Source organism: Ictalurus furcatus, chromosome 23, assembly GCF_023375685.1.
Source record: "Ictalurus furcatus strain D&B chromosome 23, Billie_1.0, whole genome shotgun sequence".
Lineage (NCBI taxonomy): Eukaryota > Metazoa > Chordata > Actinopteri > Siluriformes > Ictaluridae > Ictalurus > Ictalurus furcatus.
This window is the reverse complement of record NC_071277.1, coordinates 12,436,364-12,456,479: the sequence shown is the minus strand read 5'-3', so window position 1 is coordinate 12,456,479 and position 20,116 is coordinate 12,436,364. Positions and strand designations below refer to the sequence as shown.

General features: G+C 39.5%; 1 protein-coding gene across 8 annotated transcripts in view; it reads left to right on the top strand.

Moving 5' to 3' along the window:
• The window catches only part of LOC128599569 (intermembrane lipid transfer protein VPS13B), a 252,991-nt gene that overhangs the window by 94,091 nt on the left and 138,784 nt on the right, over positions 1 to 20,116 (top strand). For all 8 annotated transcript variants that reach the window (XM_053611298.1, XM_053611299.1, XM_053611301.1 and 5 more), the window contains 5 exons: positions 2,246 to 2,390; positions 4,323 to 4,450; positions 10,573 to 10,807; positions 11,361 to 11,587; positions 16,619 to 16,828. In XM_053611298.1, coding sequence (XP_053467273.1) covers positions 2,246 to 2,390; positions 4,323 to 4,450; positions 10,573 to 10,807; positions 11,361 to 11,587; positions 16,619 to 16,828 — 945 coding nt within the window. The remainder of the gene's footprint in view (positions 1 to 2,245; positions 2,391 to 4,322; positions 4,451 to 10,572; positions 10,808 to 11,360; positions 11,588 to 16,618; positions 16,829 to 20,116) is intronic.

Genomic DNA, 20,116 nt, shown 5'->3' with positions numbered 1-20,116 from the left:
AACTGAAGCTGAACAGTGAATGAACACTAGCGAGTTAATTAACTCACTCAAACATATCCTATACACATAAGAGATTAATCAGACATATACACAACATAAACGTAATATGTCAACTTGCTTCTGCACAAAATGCACTAAGTCGAATGGTGAGTCATGTCGTGAAAATGCTCTTTCTGTAACAATGCACTAAAACATGGACAATAAATAACTAAAGCATAAAGATCTCACAGTATTGTATTACAATAGTATTACATAGCAATTACATTATAATGTTATTATTTCACGAGATCAGTTTTTCACAACAAGGGCAGTTTTCACATGTTTTTATTGATACATGTTTAAGTTAATATATAAAATTTGTGAATATTTGGTTTAATTTTTGCATTTTCTCATCACCTAAAATGACATTGACTAATATTCAATGCCATTTTAGTCAGAGTAAAATTGACTAAAATTTATAAATATGATGACAAAATACTGACTAAATTTAAAGGATATTTTTCTCAGAAGATAAAACCTATGCTATTATATTATCATATCACTAGCGTAACATGGTCTTAAAATGACAATAATATTGTTTATCGCAGTTATTTCTGGGACAGTATATCATACAATAAACTTATTGTATGATAAGGGGGGGGGTGGTGAAGGAAATGCTGAAGCTCATCAGTCAAGCACAGTGGATAGAGTGTCATGGCTTGGGCTTGCATGGCTGCTTCTGGAACAGACACACTAATCTTTATTGATGATGTAACTCATGATGGTAGCAGCAGAATGAATTCACAATTCCACAGAAACAATCTACAGAAATGCATCCAATCTAATTGGGATGAACTTCATCATGCAGCAAGACAATGACCCAAAAAGTACTGCCAACACAACAAAAGTCTTCAGGGGGAAAAAGTGGAAGGTTTTAGACTGGGCAAGTCAATCACCAGAGCCTAACCAAGTTGAGCATGCATTTCAGCTCTGAAACAGGAGACTGAAACCATCCAAAACAAACAACAACTCAAAGAAGCTGCAGTACAAGCCTGGAAAAGCAACACTCAAGTAAAATGCAACAGTTTGGTGATGCCATGGGTTCACTGGCTTGGTGCAGTTATTGCAAGCAAGCGGTATGCAACCAAGTATTAAGTGTTATTTACATGAATTTACTTTGATTATCTGTTCCAATACTTTTGCTCACCTAAAAATTTGGGAGGTCTGCCAATAAAGGTGCCATGTTTTAAATTGTTTAACACAATTAAACAATTTAGGTAGGGGTGGGGGGGGGGATCCTCAACCACCACTATTGTGTAGCATGCACCTGGATGATATAACTGCAGCCATAGTGTTCCAGAATGCCCACCACACACCAGCTATTAGTGGAGAGGGGGGAGTGATGTAGCCAATTCAGACATGGGGATTATTAGGGGCCATGATGGAGAAGGGCCAGTGTTTTTTTTTTTTTTTTTTTAGCTCAATGAGCACAGAGAGTCAGGACCTCGGTTTAACGTCTCATATGAAGGAAGGTGCTGTTTTTACAGTATAGTGTCCCTGTCACTATACTGGAGCATTAGGCCCCACACAGAAAACAAGGTGGGCACCCCCTGCTGGCCTCACTAATACTTCCAGCAGCAACCTTAGTTTTGCCCAGGATGTATCCTATCCAGGTACTGGCCAGGCTCAACCCTGCTAGCTTCAGTGGGAAACCAGGGGAGAACTGCAGGGAGATATGGCTCTGGATCTGTTCTAACGTCTCTGCTCTAGGAATAGTCCTGGTGGTTCAAAACTTCTCCAATTTCACAATGAGGGACACCAGTGTGCTCCTGTCTTTAGCAAAGGGTCTGAATGGTTATCTAAATGAGAGTTCTCATTTTGATTTAGATTTTTTAAATAAATTTTAAATTTAAATTTTAAATTTTTTAAACATTTTCTAAAAATGTTTTCACTTTTTGTTACGGATTATTGCATGTAGATTAATTGCTAAAAAAAAAAAAAAGTGATTTTAATCCATTTTAAATTAAAACAAATAAGTGTGCAATTGTGCCCCATGACTTGGACATTAAGCTGATTATAGTACTATAGGACCTTCCCTTTTTGTATGTTATTCCAGTCTGATTCCACTGTAATGTTTCATTCTTGCAATACTTTTATGTGCGCATATTCTGTGCCTCTGTTTCTGTTTTTATGTGGTTTTTAACTCATCTAGGTTTAAACATGTAAAAATGTGTGTTGCTTATCTGCCTTCCTTCTTACTCTGTAGATGCCGACTTTTGGTAGTGGTTCCATGTTGTTGATTAAGACAAGAGAGGATGAAGCATCGGTGGCTAGTACTCCGCTGGCCAAGCAGCTTTCCAATCAGGCATCAGATTACATCAGCAGCCCCATGAAGACAAAGACCATAACAGGTACCCTACAGGGACAGGGGAACAATACTGCTGTTACCCTGGGTAAGATGGTTGAGGGCAGCTGATTTAATTTGCCTATATTGACTATTTCAATCAAAATACGTTCTCCTGTCAGAATGGAATTTTAATAAGCAGTCCACCCTACAGTTTAAAATACATATGCACTGTAAGTTTTGGAAACATTTCTTCCAGCATATAACAGGGTATCTCACAATTACTAGTGGTATTTCAGCATGGCAGTAGTTTTTTTTTTTCTTGGTTGTTAGGATAAGAGAGAGATCACTCCTGCTGTTATCTTGAATATAATACAGTTTTATGGTGTTTGTGTGTGCTTCCGAGTATAGATGTGTTGAATGGTAAATAGCTTTGATTTTTGTGGCTTTTCCAAACCTCAGCAGTGCTTAGTCACCAAAGAGCTGAGATTAAGAGAGCTTTCATTAAACACTACTTTTTGCATCCTTCTTTGCACACACACAGTAACACAAACACACAGCACAGAAGGCTGCAGTCTGTCAGGGTCATTTATAAAGCTGCATGCACTTGAGCAAGCAAACCCACCCGATAGCTGTACACAAAAATGAAGTCCACTGAAAATAAGTGTGTGTACCTTGTATGTATCAGTAGAGCTTATTGTATCCAAATCCTCCTCCTCTGATATAAACTGAATTCTGTATGTAAGCCCTTTATATGTTCTGGGTGAGCCAAAAGCTTATGTAACATCATGCTGTTTTTATTCCTTTTATGCAAGTTGCAGCTAGCAGGTTGTCATGCCTACAGATACATATTTTGGGTGGCAACAAAAGTGAGTACTCCCCTAAGTGAAAATGTCCAAATTGGGCCCAAAGTGTCAATATTTTGTGTAAAGTAGTGAGTGTACAGCTTGTGTAACAGAAGCTGAGGGTGAAGGTGATGGACTGGCCAAGCATGTCTCCAGACCTAAACCCTATTGCCCATCTGTGGGTCATCCTCAAATTGAAGGTGGAGGAGCACAAGGTCTCTAACATCCACCAGCTCCGTGATGTCCTCATGGAGGAGTGGAAGAGGACTCCAGTGGCAACCTGTGAAGCTCTGGTGAACTCCATGCCCAAGAGGTTTAAGGCAGTGCTGGAAAATAACGGTGACCACACAAAATATTGACACTTTGGGCCCAATTTGGACATTTTCACTTAGGGGTGTACTCACTTTTGTTGCCAGCGGTTTAGACATTAATGGCTGTGTGTTGAGTTATTTTGAGGGGACAGCAAATTCACACTGTTATACAAGCTGTACACTCACTACTTTACATTGTAGCAAAGTGTCATTTCTTTAGTGTTGTCACATGAAAAGATATAATCAAATATTTACAAAAATGTGAGGGGTGTACTCACTTTTGTGAGATACTGTGTGTATGTGTGTGTGTGTGTGTGTATATATATATATATATATATATATATATATGTATGTATATTATGTATGTATGTATATTATGTATGTATATAATTAGTGATCATGTCAAACTAATCCAGGTCAACCTTTAATCAAGATAAAATGATTACACCAGTTCATTGTAATATACTGCAAAGCATATCACAATTGCAATGTGTGGCAAAGGGACAGTATAATTGCAATATGTAATAAATGCAAAGTAAAAGTATAAATGCAATATGATGTTCTTGGAGCCAACCCTCAATATTCTGCCTTTTGTCTATCTGCATATATTCATTTTGTCATTGTCTCCTAAACAAAAATAAACTGTAATACTAGATATGTACAGTCATCTGGTATGTGTGCTTTGAGTATGGAGGAGTTTTTTTTTTTGTTTTTATTTTTTGGGGTGGGGGGCAAATTTCTAACTGCTTATGTAGTCTCCCCCAGTGCGAACATGTCGGAAGTAATCTTACAGGAGTGTCTGTGTGTGTGTGTGTGTTGTGTGTCTGTCTATGTATATCTTAGAGTCTCGTCCCCTTTCTATCCCACTGAAGATTACACAGTCAGCAACTGAGCGTGCAGCATCTTCAGAGGAGTGGATAAAGAACCTAATCTCACAGGCCTGGGATGCTGTCAAACGTCTTACGCTGCAGGTACACAACTTCCCAGCATTGTCAAATTCCGTAATTCACTGATTATCCAATTCCACATGCCATCATCCATCATTCCCATCATTTATATTATCTTACAAAGCCTTAAATTAAAATTCACACTACAAGAACCAGCACTTCACATTTCTTAACACAGCTTTAACTTCTAACGTCACTGTTTTTCCTAATCATTTCTAAAGTGCAAATTCTACTGCTTGCCTCTCTGACTAATATCTTTTGTACTGCTATTTGTGACCGGTAGCCACATCATACAGCCTCATCCTGAGTACTATACACCAGCAGTCTGAGCTACAGTGGCAAGAAAAAGTATGTGAACCTTTTGGAATTTCATGGTTTTCGGCATAAATTTGTCATAAAATGTGATCTGACCTTCATCTAAGTCAAAGGTATTGACAAATATAATGTGCCTAAAATAATAATACAAAAGAAATTCTGATCCCTCATGTCTTTATTGAACATACTCATTCAACATTCAAAATGGCAGTGGAAAAAGTAAGTGAACCCTTATAATTTATAACTGGTTGACCCCCCCCTTGGCAGCAATAACCTCAACCAGGCGCTTCCTGTAGCTGTGGATCAGACCTGCACATCGTTCAGGAGGAATTTTAGCCCATTCTTCCTGGCAGAACTGCTTTAGCTCTGTCATATTCTTTGGACATCTCATGTGTATGGCTTTCTTCAAGTCATTCCATAGCATCTCTATTGGGTTGAGGTCTGGGCTCTGACTTGGCTACTCCAAAAGGCGGATTTAGTTTTTCTGAAGCCATTCTGTTGTGGACTTGCTCCGGTGTTTTGGCTCGTTGTCCTGTTGCATCACCCAACTTCTATATAGTTTCAACTGACGTACAGACATTCTCACATTATCCTGAAGAATTGTCGGATATACTTGGGAATTCATCTTCCCCTCAATGATTGCAAGCTGGCCAGGCCCTGATGCAGCAAAGCAGGCCCAAATCATGATGTTGCCTCCACCATACTTTACAGTTGGGATGATGTTTTCATAATGATATACCGTGCCCTTTCTATGCCAGATGTAGTGCTGTGTGGTTTTTCCAAATAGTTCAATCTTAGTTTCATCAGTCCACAAAACATTTTGCCAATACCACTGTGGAGTGTCAGTGTGCTCTTTTGTAAACTTCAGGCATGCAGCAATGTTCTTTTTGTAAGCAGTGGCTTCCTTCATGGTGTACTGCCGTAGATACTCTGCTTGTTTTGCGTATTGTAGACTCATGAACAGAGATGTTAGCCAGTTCCAATGATGCCTTCAAATCTTCGGCTGTCATTCGGGGTTGTTTCTTTACCTCATTGATGAGTCTTCATTGTGCTCTTGGTGTCATTTTAACTGTGCGCACACTTCTTGGTAGAGTAGCAATAGTCCCAACTGTCTCCATTTGTAGAATGTTTGCCTAACTATAGACTGGTGAATTTCTAAAGTCTTTGAAATCATTTTGTAACCCTTTCCAGCTTTATGTAAATCAACAATTCTTGATTGTAGATCCTCTGAAAGCTCTTTTTGGCCAGACATGGCTCACATAAGCGTGTGCTTCTTGTGCAGAGCAAACTCCAAAAGTTTGAGTGGTTTTTATCAGTCAAAGTAGTTGTAGTCCACACCTCCAAACTCATTTTCTTAACAAGACTCCAATTAGCTTGTTTGAGGTCATTAACTCAAGGGTTCACATACCTTTTCAACAAGCACTATGAGGTTTTTTTGGTTGTTCTCAATAATGACGTGAGGGATCAAAAATTTTTTGTTATTATTTTAGACACGTCATATTTGTCAATACCCTTGACTTAGTTGAAGTTCAGATCACATTTTATGACCAATTTATTCAGAAAACCATGAAATTCCAAAAGGTTCACATACTTTTTCTTGCCACTGCTTCTCACATAAAGAACAGACTGGAGAGGCCTTTGTGTTGTCAGTGGGAATTTTGAGTTATGAACCTTACCTGTATTCTTTAGGATTATCTGTGGTTTTAAAATCTGCAGCAGTGGCCAGCTATGGCCTGTGGAGGCCACAATTGACCCTTTTTGTTTTTTTCTTTGAAACAGTTCTGCAAGTCTCCTTCTCTGTATTTTCTAATGCAAGCAATCACTGATTCTTTTTTAGGAATTCAGTAATTCCTAAACAGATGCATGTGTTCGTCTTTGGTGGAGCAGCACCAAAACTGAAATGGGATGATCTGCAACAGAAAGTTTGTTTCCATGGAAAATTATACTGTATAACACTGACCAGTGTAGCTGCCATTCATTAATGAGGAAGATATGTCGTCCCCACCCCCTGGCAGTTTAGTTTTGTTTGTGTAAACTAAGCCAGTATTGAGTGTGAATATGTGTGCTCTGTGGGGGTATGTATGCTGTGAATATTGGAACTGTTATGAAAAACAGCAATATTGTAGTTTCTCTGTCGAACAGTTCAGGGTAAGTGGCTGTAGAACGAGCTGGCTCTTTACCTAGTGCAAATTTTACAGGAAACCTAGGCAAGATTATAAAGTTAATAAAACATTTAAATACTTAGACTACAAGTACATATAGAGTACATGATTCTTTTACAGATATTTTGTATATAGTAGCACTTGCCTTCCTTGTCCTAATGTCCTTCTAGCATCCAGAGGAATGGTCATACAGGAATGGTCATACATTTTGTAAATATTTGATTATAACTTTTCATGTGACAACACTGAAGAAATGACACTTTTCTACAATGTAAAGTAGTGAGTGTACAGCTTGTATAACAGTGTAAATTTGCTGTCCCCTCAAAATAACTCAACACACAGCCATTAATGTCTAAACCAGAGTAGACTGTTCACTTCAGCAGACTGTTTGCGGGCTTTCTTGTGCATCATCTTTAGAAGAGGCTTCCTTCTGGGATGACAGCCATGCAGACCAATTTGATGCAGTGTGTGGCGTATGGTCTGAGCACTGACAGGCTGACCCCCCACCCCTTCAACCTCTGCAGCAATGCTGGCAGCACTCATACGTCTATTTCCCAAAGACAACCTCTGGATATGACACTGAGCACGTGCACTCAACTTCTTTGGTCGACCATGGCGAGGCCTGTTCTGAGTGGAACCTGTCCTGCTGCAGCTCAGTGTCAGGGTCTTGGCAATCTTCTTATAGCCTAGGCCATCTTTATGTAGATCAACAATTCTTTTTTTTCAGATCCTCAGAGAGTTCTTTGCCATGAGGTGCCATGTTGAACTTCCAGTGACCAGTATGAGGGAATGTGAGAGCGATGACACCAAATTTCACACACCTGCTCCCCATTCACACCTGAGACCTTGTAACACTAACAAGTCACATGACACCGGGGAGGGAAAATGGCTAATTGGGCCCAATTTGGACATTTTCACTTAGGGGTGTACTCACTTTTGTTTCCAGCTGTTTAGACTTTAATGGCTGTGTGTTGAGTTATTTTGAGGGGACAGTAAATTTACACTGTTACACAAGCTGTACACTCTCTACTTTACATTGTAGCAAAGTGTCATTTCTTTAGTGTTGTCACATTAAAAGATATAATCAAATATTTACAAAAATGTGAGGAGTGTTCTCACTTTTGTGAGATACTGTACATACTATATGGCCAAAAGTGTGTGGACACCTGACCATTACACCCATATGTGGGCCTTCCCCAAACAGTTGCCACAATGATGGGGGGACACAATTGTATAGCATGTCTTCATGTGCTGTATCACATGAAGACCCAAACCTGTTCCAGCATGACAGTGCCCATATGCACAAAGCAAGTTCCATGAAAACATGGTTTGCCAAGGTTGGAGTGGAAGAACTTGAGTGGCCTGCACAGAGACCTGACCTCAACCCCACTGAACACCTTTGGGATGAATTTGGTACTCTGACTGGGCCCCAGGCCTCCTCACCAGACATCAGTGCCTGACTTCACTAATGCTCTTGTGGCTAAATAGGCAAATTCCCACAGCAGTGTTCCAAAATCTAGTGGAAAGCCTTCCCAGAACAGTGGAGGCTATTATAACAGCAAAGAGGGGAACTAAATCTGGAATGGGTTGTTCAAAGTGCACCGAGCTACTGTAGCATAAATTACTGAAAATGTTTATGCTGGCTATGATAGAAAAGTGTCAGAACGCAGTGCATCGCAGCTTGCTGTGTTTGAGGCTCAATGGCCGCAGACCAGTCAGAGTGCCCATGTTGACCTCTGAGCATGCTGGGCACGTGAGCATCAGAACTGGACGATGGAGCAGTGGAAGAAGGTGGCCTGATCTGGTGAATCATGTTTTCTTTTACATCATGAGGACGGCTATGTCGTTCATTTGCGTCATTTGCCTAGGGAAGAGATGGCACGAGGATGCACTATGGGAAGAATGCAAGCCGGCGGAGGCAGTGTGACATTCTGGGCAATGTTCTGCTGGGAAACCTTGAGTCCTGGCATTCATGTGGATGTTAATTTGACATGTACCACCTATGTAAACTTTGTTGCAGACCAAGTACACCCCTTCATGGCAACAGTATCCTCTAATGGCAGTGGCGTCTTTCAACAGGACAATCTGCCTTCCATGATGCAAAAAATTGCTTGACTAACATGCCAAAGAGTTCAAGGTGTTGACTTGGCCTCAAAATTTCCTCGATCTCAATCCGATTGCGCGTCTGTGGGATGTGATGGACAAATAAGTCCAATCCATGGAGGGCCCACCTTGCAACTTACAGGATTTAAAGGATCTGCTGCCATGGTCTTGGTGCCAGATACCACAGCACACCTTCAGGGGTCTTGTGGAGTCCATACCTTGATGGGTCAGAGCTGTTTTGGCGTTACAAGAAGGACCTACAGTACACAATATTAGGCAGGTATTTTTAATATTATGGCTGATCAGTGTAGACCATGTGCATGAGTAGAAGCAGTCAGCACAGTACAGGCTTGTGTGCGTTTTCAGGTATTTCTATGCATTTCTTTTTGTTGACGTATTTTACATATGGTGGAATACTTTAAAACAATTGCTGAAAGTGTTGGTGCGTGAATGTGCTCTGGTTTAAGATGATGTTTTGACCACTTAAGCAAAGAGGAAGTAGTAACAGACAGTCATGTAGTGATCTGTCACTTTCTTGCATGATCACAGAGGCTCCTATATTTCACTGTTCTCTGACTGTGTGGTTTGTGATATATTTATGATATATATTTACTAACTGTGACATAACCCTCATTTGCTCGCACATTTGCAGATGTTATCCCAGATACTGTATGCTACTTTCAGTCATACGCAGTCATAAGTTTTGGGCACCCAAATTCACCCTCCCAATACAAGAGAGGGCTATAAAAAGGTATCCAAAAGGTTTCCTGTAATTTTCACTGTTTGAAATATTATTAAGAAATGGATGTTAAGGAACACTGTTCAAGTTAAGACAAGATCAGAAAATTCTCTGAGGAAACCGATTACAGACTGGTTAGATATGAAAAGCAAAACCTTAGCATCACTGCTAAGGACCTGCTGGAAAGTTTGATTGCACTGGTCCACTGTGCCGAATTGTTTTCAAAAACATTATCTGCATGCAAGAGTCATCAGAAGAAAACCTTGCCTGTTCTCATCACAAATGTCAATTTCTGAAGTATGCAACATAGCACTTACATAAACCAGAGGCATTCTGGAATCAAGTGCTGTGTACTGCTGAAACAAATACCCTGGAAAATATATTGGATATCACAACAGGACGGTGATCTAAAACATACCTAAAACCAACCTTGAACAACTACATGAATAAACAGGTTAAGGTTTTTGGAGTGGCTTTCACAGTCCCCAGACTTTTATTATTATATTTTTGAAAATCTGTGGGTAGAGTTCAAACATGCTGTGCATACAAAAAAAACAAACCTTAAGAATAATTTTGAACTAGAAGCCTTCTGAAGGAAGATTGGGGGGACAATACTAAATGAAGAATAAAAAAAAAATATTAGCTACAAAAACATTTGCAGCAAATAAACATTAATTGTTGTTTATTATTTGCAGAAATGTCATATGCAAGTTCTCTGTAGAATTAACTTTTTTTTTTGCTGGTTTATAAACATTTGAATCACATTAGTCACAGGAGAGACATTCTCTGGGTCCTAATAGTAAAGGTATATGTGTCCCCAATCACAGGTGGAGCTGCAGTCATGCTGTGTGTTTGTGCCTAAGGACACCCTACCATGCCCCTGCACCATAGTTTGTGGTGATATCCCAGGCACTGTACGCAGCTGGTACCACAGCCAGGCCTCCATGCCAGGGACTCTAGTAATCTGTCTGCCCCAAGTCAGTGTGATGAGTGCTGGGCATAGGCACATGGAGCCCTTACAGGAGATTCCCTTCACCGTGCCAAGACCTGTACTGGAGGAGGGTATGGAGAACACACACATACGCACACACAAACACACATTTGTATATAAATACTCTCATGCAATAGTGATCACACATTTTATTTAGATTACCTAGTCACAGTGCACAGAAAGACACATACAGACATTCAATATACGGACTAACAGTGAGCAAGGTGGTAAGTATCTGGATGTGGTGGTGGACTTTGCAGTTTCAGACTTGCCATTAGCATACTGCCTCTGCATTTATGTCATATTTGTGCTTTCTGATAGCTCGGGAGGTAAGGAAAATGGGCTGTTGATTGAAAGATTGTGAGTTGAAGTGCTAACATTGCCAGAGTTGGGTTGCAATTGCTTGGATTGTGTCGTTTCTCAATTGTAAGTCACTTAGGAATGATGGTGTGTATGTATGTCTTACTCTAGCTGATTTCAGGTTTCACTTTATTCCCTGCTTGGAAATGTTGATTGGAATAAAGTAGAACTGTTTCTTAGCCTCTTAAGCGTTTGTGTTTTTTTTTTTTTAGTTTTTCTATATTTGTATACAGTATGTGCTTCTGTGTATATGTATGTGTGTAGGTGATGCTTTCCCCTGGACAGTGACAGTAGGCCAATTCAGTGTATATACACTGCTGGGACATCAGCGCTCTCTAGCTCTCCTGGAGCCAGTAGGTTTTACCTCTACACTTGCTGTCACCTCCCACAAACTGCTTCCAGCTTCCACCTCTCTCGACTCCAGACATGCCTTCATCATCTGCCTGCATGTAGACCTGCAACCACTTTATTTGAAAGTCTCCAATCCGCAGGTACAACACTGCACTTCCCACAATTCTACACTTAAAAGCTTAAACTGTAGTGTAAATTGTAGTGTAAACTGTGAATATGAGTTACATTTTTTGTTAATCAGAATAAAAAATGCCTTCTTTAAGCATTAATTTCATTTGTGAGATGCCAAGGATTCTAGCCTCCCCTCCAATTGTAGTGTAAACTGTGACTGTGAGTTACATTTTTTGTTAATCAGAATAAAAAATGCCTTCTTTAAGCATTAATTTCATTTGTGAGATGCCAAGGATGTGAGTATAAACTGTGTATGTTAATTTCAGAGAAAAATATATAAACTATGTGTATGTCTGTCTCTCCATACTGATGCTTTGTTTTAATTTTTTTCATTTCTGTGCTGTATTGAGGTTCAGTACTAGACTAGCACAGATGGTATGTACAGAGGGATGGATTGAGGTAGAGAGTAAAAAAAAAAATAATAATAAGGACAAACTTTTTTTTCATTTTTTTTTTTAATGCTGTGGCTCTATATATGCCACTCTCTATATATTCTAATTTCAGTGACCATTTATTATATTTGTCCCCTCATTTGGTTGTGTTCCCTCCTTTCGTTCTGTGTAGTGTAGATTATGCGCTGCTTGAACACTGAAAAATAGGACAATAACAGCACAGTAACAGCACACTGCAGCTAACACTCAGCATTATTTGAATTCCTTCTTAATATCTGGAGATGTGATGAAGTCTTCCTCTAAAATGTTTCTGAATTTCTCTTTCCAGGAAGGTACCTGATCAATTGTAATCTCAAGAACAGAGTCTAACAACCATAGACCAGTGTTATTTTAAACCTACACACGTGTTTACTGTTTGTAATATTAATTTCAGATAATTAAATTAAATAACCTTTAGTCTACCTGTGAATATAGTTAATCAGTTAGTTATTCACCATCACTTAGCAGCAGACTTTACTATATATTTATTTAAATTACACTAAAGTGTGAGTAAGAGAAGACATAAATCATTAGACAGTAGCACCACTGACTTGTTTACAAGTTTTTCAGTAAATTCAGACACTTTTAAATTGAACAAAAAAGGCCTAAAAGATCTGACTGTACTGGGCATGTGTGATATTATGTAACATATTGCATTGTTAAATGTACAGTGACGTTCAACCCAGTTGTAGATTATATTACCAGACCTAACAACTTTTACGCATTTTGTATAGGAGCTTTGCAATTTAACATGATAGTATGCTAGTATGACTTATCTGCCAAAAATGCAGTCTTTTTCTCCTCAATAATATATGAGAAATGAGCATTTTGACATATGAATCGGAAAGATTTGAACAGGTGTTTTTAACTCGCCAATTATTTACTGACATCCATCTGGATGCCCTGCCTCTTCCCCTCATTTAAAATGCACTCACATAAAGTCTATTAACGTAGGTTCAATTTAGCTAACATTAGACACACATATATTTAACATCCATTAACTACATTTATTAAGAATGGCACAGAAAAAAAAAATTGGCATTGAAAATAGCCAAAAACAGCTTTCAGTTTTTTGGCAGAAAGAGAAAACAGGACGAAGATTTGGACCCCAAAAGATTAAATAGGTCTACAGTCATGTAAGATCTAACACTTTACACTCCTGCTCTCTCCTGGGCTCCACTGCAGATAAGATAAGATAAAAACTTTATTGATCCCACACTGGGGAAATTCCCTTGTTACGGCAGCTCAATTACACAAAAAGACCGATAAGAATGAATGCACAGTAAATAGGAATAGAATTTTAAAAAAAAAAGGAAAAGAAAAATAAGAATAATAGTAGTAATAATAATAATAATAATAATAATAATAATAATAATGGTAATATGTAAACTATGAACACCTCAATGTATGTACAGTTGAATACAAATATGAATAAATACAAATGAGTAACACCTTGTTTATATACAGATAAGTGATAAATGGATTATTGCACAGTTAAGAGTAGAGGTTGAGCAACAAATAGTAATAAGTGAATAAATGTTCATATTGCAGAATTATTGTGACTTATTGTGTTGGCTGACTAGTAGTGCTACATTATGTTGTTTTTTGCGTTAAAGAGTCTGACTGCCGTAGGGATGAAAGACCTGCAGTAGCGCTCCTTCTTACACTGAAGGAGCTGCTCAGGGACGCCACTGTTTCATACAGGGGGTCAGAGGAATTGCCCATGATTGACCCCAACTTAGCTAACATCCTCCTCTCCCCCTCCACCTCTATGCTGTCCAGAGGGCGGACTAGGACAGAGCTAGCCCTCTTAACCTGTTTAAGTCATTTCCTGTCCCTCTCTGTGCTCCCGACTCCCCAGGAGACTACTGCATAGAAGATAGCAGATGCTACCACAGTGTCATAGAATGATTTTAGCACACACCAAAAGACCAAAACGAGTCCTGCACACACCAAAAGACCTCAGTCTCCTCAGCAGGTGGAGACAACTTTGGCCTTTTTTTTATACAGGACATCTGTGTATATGGACCAGTCCAGTTTATTGTTTAGGTGAACACCCAGGAATTTGTACGTCTCCACCCTCTTGATGTCAACACCCTGGATGTTCACCAGTGCAGACCACCATCTCCTTTGTCTTGCTGGCATTGAGGCAAAGGTGGTTTAACTCACACCAGTTGACAAAGTCAGCGATGACCTCCGGGAATTCCTGATCGTTCTCTTCTGATACTCGTCCAGCAATGACAGTATCATCAGAGAACTTCTGCATGTGGCAGCTGCTAGTACTATGCCTGAAGTTTGCTGTGTACAAGGTGAAGAGAAAGGGAGCAAGCACTGTACCCTGTGGTGCTCCCGTGCTGCTAACCACCACATCAGACATAGTCTGTCAGTGAGATAGTTGGTGATCCATGCAGCCGGATGGACGGTCAACTCCAGCTCCCAAAAGCTTCTCCCTTAAGTAGTAACAGCTGAATTGTATTGAAAGCAGTAGAAAAAAGAAAAAAAAACCATGATCCTCACAACACTCTATGCTCTAGGTATAGCAGTGATCTGTGCATTAGATAAATAATGGCGTCATCAACCCCAATGCCTGGTCAGTAAGCGAAGTGTAGGGGGTATAGCTCTGAGCTCACCAGGGTCTGCAGCTGTTGTGGTACAATCCTCTCCATGGACTTCATCAGATGAGAAGTTAAGGCTACCAGTCTGAAGTGGTTGGGATCCCTAGGATGAACAATTTTGGGTACTGGAACCACACAGGTAGTCTTCCACAGTACTGGAACTCGCTCCAGTCTGAGGCTAAGGTTAAAGATGTGCAGGATGACCTCACTGACCTGACCTGCACTGTCTTTAAGCAGTCTGGAGCTTATTCCATCCGGGCCCAGGCCTTTCTTGCCTTGATCTTCTTTAGCTCCTTCTTCACCTGATTGACTGTCAGAGAGAGACTGCAGGGTGGAGTTATTGATGATCCCTGTTGAGTGACAGGTCGGAGGTCTGGTAGGAGGGGGAGGAGATGCTCAAACACTTTGAGCAGCAGGATTAACAGTGAATATTTGGCCATATAAACATTAGTCAAACAATATGTAAAACAATTATATGGAAATGTGTTATGTTTTTTAAATTGTTTAATGGGCATTACTGCAGAATCACTTAAAACTCCACCATCAAGCTGAGTTTTTGTGATTGCCACAGTTCTCCGTGGCTGCTAAAAATATTATGCCCTCTTGTACTATCCATACAACTGGAATGGTGGGAATGCTCATTGTCTTTTTCAGGCCATCGTATCTGGAAGTTTTATATATCATATATCATGATACTTTAAAATGGAAAATCACAAGCAGGGAAAAACTAATATCGCACAAGCCTAGGCTGTACTATTGTTTTCATGGCTTGGTGGTCAGTGGTTGGATGCACTCTTCTGTGTTCCTCTTGGATATTCTTGTACTGCACATGAATGTACAGTCCCCTCCAAAAGTATTTGAAACAGCAAGGTCAATTTTTTTTTATATTATTTTCACTATAAATTGAAGACATTTGGGTTTGGATCATCCAAATATCCATTCTTTCTCCACACTTTGGTCTTTCCATCTCTTTGGTAGAGGTTAATCTTTGTTCCATCTCTGTAGCTCTGTATTTCCTATGTGAATTCCAATCTGACCTTCTGATTCTTACTGCTCATGAGTGGTCTGGACATAGTGGTATGGCCTCTAAGTTTCTGCACTTAAAGTCTTCTTCAAATGGTGGACCGTGATACCTTCACCCCTGCCCTGTGAAAGTTGTTGGTGATGTCACTAACTGTTGTTTTGGGGTTTTATTCACAGCTCTCACAATGTTTAAATCATGACATCAGCTGCTGTTGTTTTCCTTGGCCGACCTGTTCCATGTTTGGTTGTTAATACTACAGTGGTTTCTTTATTTTTCAGGACATTCCAAATGGATGTCATGGCTATGCCCAATGTTTGTGCAATGGCTCTGATAATTTTTTTCTCTTTTCTCAGCTTCAAAAAGGCTTGCTTTTCACCCATTGACAGATCTCTGGTCTTCAAGATGGTTTATCCTTTTCAACAACAAATGCAGTCTTCACAAGTGAAACCTAGGGCTTAAACCAAGAGTAGACATTCATAGCTCTTAATTCTTTAAATAACAGGGCACGCCTGGGCAGCAAGAAACACCCAACAGTCACATGTTCCAATATTTGAAAAATGTGTGGGTTCAAACAAAATGTGCCATGTTCTATGTTGATTAACACATCTAGATGTAAATATGAGGAAATGAAAGCTGAAATTCTGATCCATGGTCTCATATTTATCTTTTGATCATAAACCCAAATGTCTCGCGAAATAGTGAAAACAATAGAATTGGCCTTGCTGTTCCAATACTTTCAGAGGGGACTGTATGTGATGGGTCTAAACTTCAGGATGTGTGTGTTATGGAAGATAAATAATTTGTAGCAAGATCTTGGTGTTAGGGAGTCCCAACCAGGGATACTTACTACTTCTTCTGTTATTGTTGCATTACACCATTCAGTGAGGACATTTAATGATAAATTGATAAATTATTCATTCCTACCCTCAGGTGCAGCTATTATACGAGTTGTTTCTAAATTGGAGCCGTATTTGGGACTGTCTGCAGAGAAGAGGAATCTTGTGGCATGCATCTGGCTTTCAAGGGGAGACTCCTCCCCAACCTGCTGGATCTACCTCTCCCTTCCACAGCAGTGCAGGCACCATTCCTCCTGATAATGGCAGCTTCAGTCGTTCAGCTGACCTGGGCTCCCCCACAGAGGTTTATTATACATATATCACACACTCACTGCATCCAGATCTACCACTTACACTGCATACGCTCACACACAGATGCTTACACATACACAGAGGGGATGGTTGTGTGTGAGTGGCCAGGTAACTGTACTGTTGGTGTAGTATGTTTGGCGTGTTTGGTATCTGAGTTGATTCGAACAGGTGTGAATACAGGTTTGTAACCAACTTTACAGATAAACTTTCTTTGTGTTTATCAGAAAGAAAACAACTGAGAAATCATGGTATGTGAAAAATAGTCCTCATAGGAAATAGATGGGAAAAATTGAGCACTGAGAGAGCAGCGAACTCAGTGGCACAATACTCTAGTAGCCAGTTGCATCAGATGCACTTAAATTCAATGGTAAGAGAGAGTTAATAGAAAAAACACTTGTCACACAATATAATGTGTTTCTCGGTCTCTAACTACACAGTAACATGGTCCAGCATAAACTGAGAATATGTGCTGTTAGATCTGTGATCTCGACACACAGCTAAACAGATATCGTCCTTCAGTAGAGAACATTTTTACTTTGAGGATGATATGCACAGTCAGGTCCATAAGTATTTGGACAGCCACAGAATATTAATATTTTTGCTTCTGTACATCACCACAATTGATTTGAAATTAAGTGTAGACTTTCAGCTTTAATTCAATGGGTTTAACAAAAATAGAGTCCCTCCATTTTCACAGGCTCAAAAAGTAATTGAACAAACTAACATAATCATAAATATTAGGATTATTTTTAATACCTGGATGAAAATCCTTTGCAGTCAGTGACTGCCTGAAGTCTGGAACCCATGGACATGACCAAATGCTAAGCCTCCCTTGAGATGCTTTGGCAGGCCTTTACAGCAGCTGCCTTCAGTTGCTGCTTGTTTATGGGTCTTTCTGCCTTCAGTTTTGTCTTCAGTTAGGGACAAGCACGCTCAATTAGGTTGAGGTCATCGGACATTTAAGAACATTTCTTTGCCTTAAGAATCTCTTTCGCAGTACGTTTTGGGTCATTATCCATCTGTACTGTGAAACATCATCCTATCAGTTTTGCAGCATTTGAGAGAAATTATAGCTCAATACACTTAAGAAATCACCCTGCTACTTCTACAGTGATGCTTGAAAGTTTGCAACCCTTTAGAATTTTCTATATTTCTGCATAAATATGACCTAAAACAACATCAGATTTTCACAAGTCCTAAAAGTAGATAATGACAAATGAGACAAAAATATTATACTTGGTAATTTAATTATTGAGGAAAATAATACAATTACACATCTATGAGTTACAAAAGTACATGATTTGCTTTGCTTTGTCTGGTGTGACCCTCTTGTGCAGCAACTAAACTATGTCTGGTAACTGTTGATCAGTCCTGCACATCGGCTTGGAGGAATTTCAGATCATTCCTCAGTACAGAACAGCTTCAACTCTAGGATGTAGGTGGGTTTTCTCACATGAACTGCTTGCTTTGGGTCCTTCCACAACATTTCTATTGGATTAAGGGCAGGACTTTTCAAAACATTAGCTTTATTCTTCTTTAACCATTTTTGGTAGAATGACTTGTGTGCTTAGGGTCGTTGTCTTGCAGCATGACCCACTTTCTCTTGAGATTCATTTTACGGACAGATGTCCTGACATTTCCTTTAGAATTTGCTGGTATAATTCAGAATTCATTGTTTCATCAATGATGGCAAGTTGTCCTAGCAGAAAAACAGGCCCAAACCATGATACTACCACCACCATATTTCACAGATGGGATAAGGTTCTTATGTTGGAATGCATTTTTTTCCTTTCTTCAAACATAACACTTCTCATTTAAACCAAAAAGTTCTATTTTGGTCTCATTTTCCCAATAGTCTTCTGGCTTGTCCTCATGATCGTTAGCAAACTGCACATGGGCAGCAATGTTCTTTTTGGAGAGCAATGGGTTTCTCTTTGCAACCCTGTCATTTGTTGTTCAGTATTCTCCTGATGGTGGACTCATGAACCTTTAGTATTAGCCAATGTGAGAGAGGCGTTTAGTTGCTTAGAAGTTACCTTGGGTTCCTTTGTGACCTCACGGACTATTACACATCTTGCTCTTGGAGTGATCTTTCTTGGTCGACCACTCCTGGGGAGGTTAACAATAGTCTTGAATTTCCTCCATTTGTACACGATCTGTCTGACTGTGGATTGGGGGAGTCCAAACCCTTTAGAGATGGTTTTGTAACCTTTTCCAGTCTGATGACCATGAACAACTCTCTTTCTGAGGTCCTCAGAAATCTCCTTTGTTTGTGCCATTATACACTTCCACAAACATGTGTTGTGAGGATCAGACTTGGGTCCCTGTTTTTTAAATAAAACCCAATCCCATTGATTGAAAGCACCTGACAGTAATTTCATCTTCAAATTAACTGCTAATCCTAGAGGTTCACACACTTTTGCCACTCACAGATATGTAATATTGAATCATATTCCTCAATGAACAAATGACCAAGTATAATAATTTAGTTTCATTTGTTTATTTGGTTTCTCTTTCTCAAATTTGAGGACTTGTTTTAGGTCATATTTATGCAGAAATATAGAAAATTCTAGTGATGAATTTAAATAAATTTAAAGTGTTTATTTTCGATGGGACACAAATACAATGCCATCACTCAAAATATGGATCCACACTGCAGCCCCTCCCCCTCCTCTCCTCCCTCACCCACTGATTCACTCACTCATTATAATAGAGACAGTTCCGGTCTACTTTATAGACCTCTTTAGCCACTTTTTTTTTTTTTTTTTTTAAAAAGCACAGTGTCAAATTTAGTGGCTTTTTGGGCAAACCTTAGCTACCTTCAGTAAGTAGCAGAGAGGAGCAGCATGTTCATTCGCTTTTAACTTTCTCTCTGAGTGATCATTTTACATGTAAATACAGCCGAAATCACAGCGCACCCATGTCTTTAACTTATGTGTATGGTGGTTTTGTCAGAGGATGTCTTGGTTATAAATCAGGATTTTAGCAGTGCAGAGCAGCAGCTTGGAAGTGACTGCTGGTGAACATGTAGTCTTAATGGACCGTGGTTCAGTCACTATTTCATACTTGTTCCATTGTCTAACAACAGAAACAGAAAGCATATGTAAATGAGAACAGCTTTATTGGGAATTTGGCTGTATTAAAATACAGTATATGAGCACAGAGAGTAGGAGATGTTATAAAGGGCTGACACTAGGCAGAATGAAAATACTAATTAGTGCATGACATAATCTAGCAACGTTTTTCAACAGTGCTCCTGTCACTGAGTATAGTGTTGCTT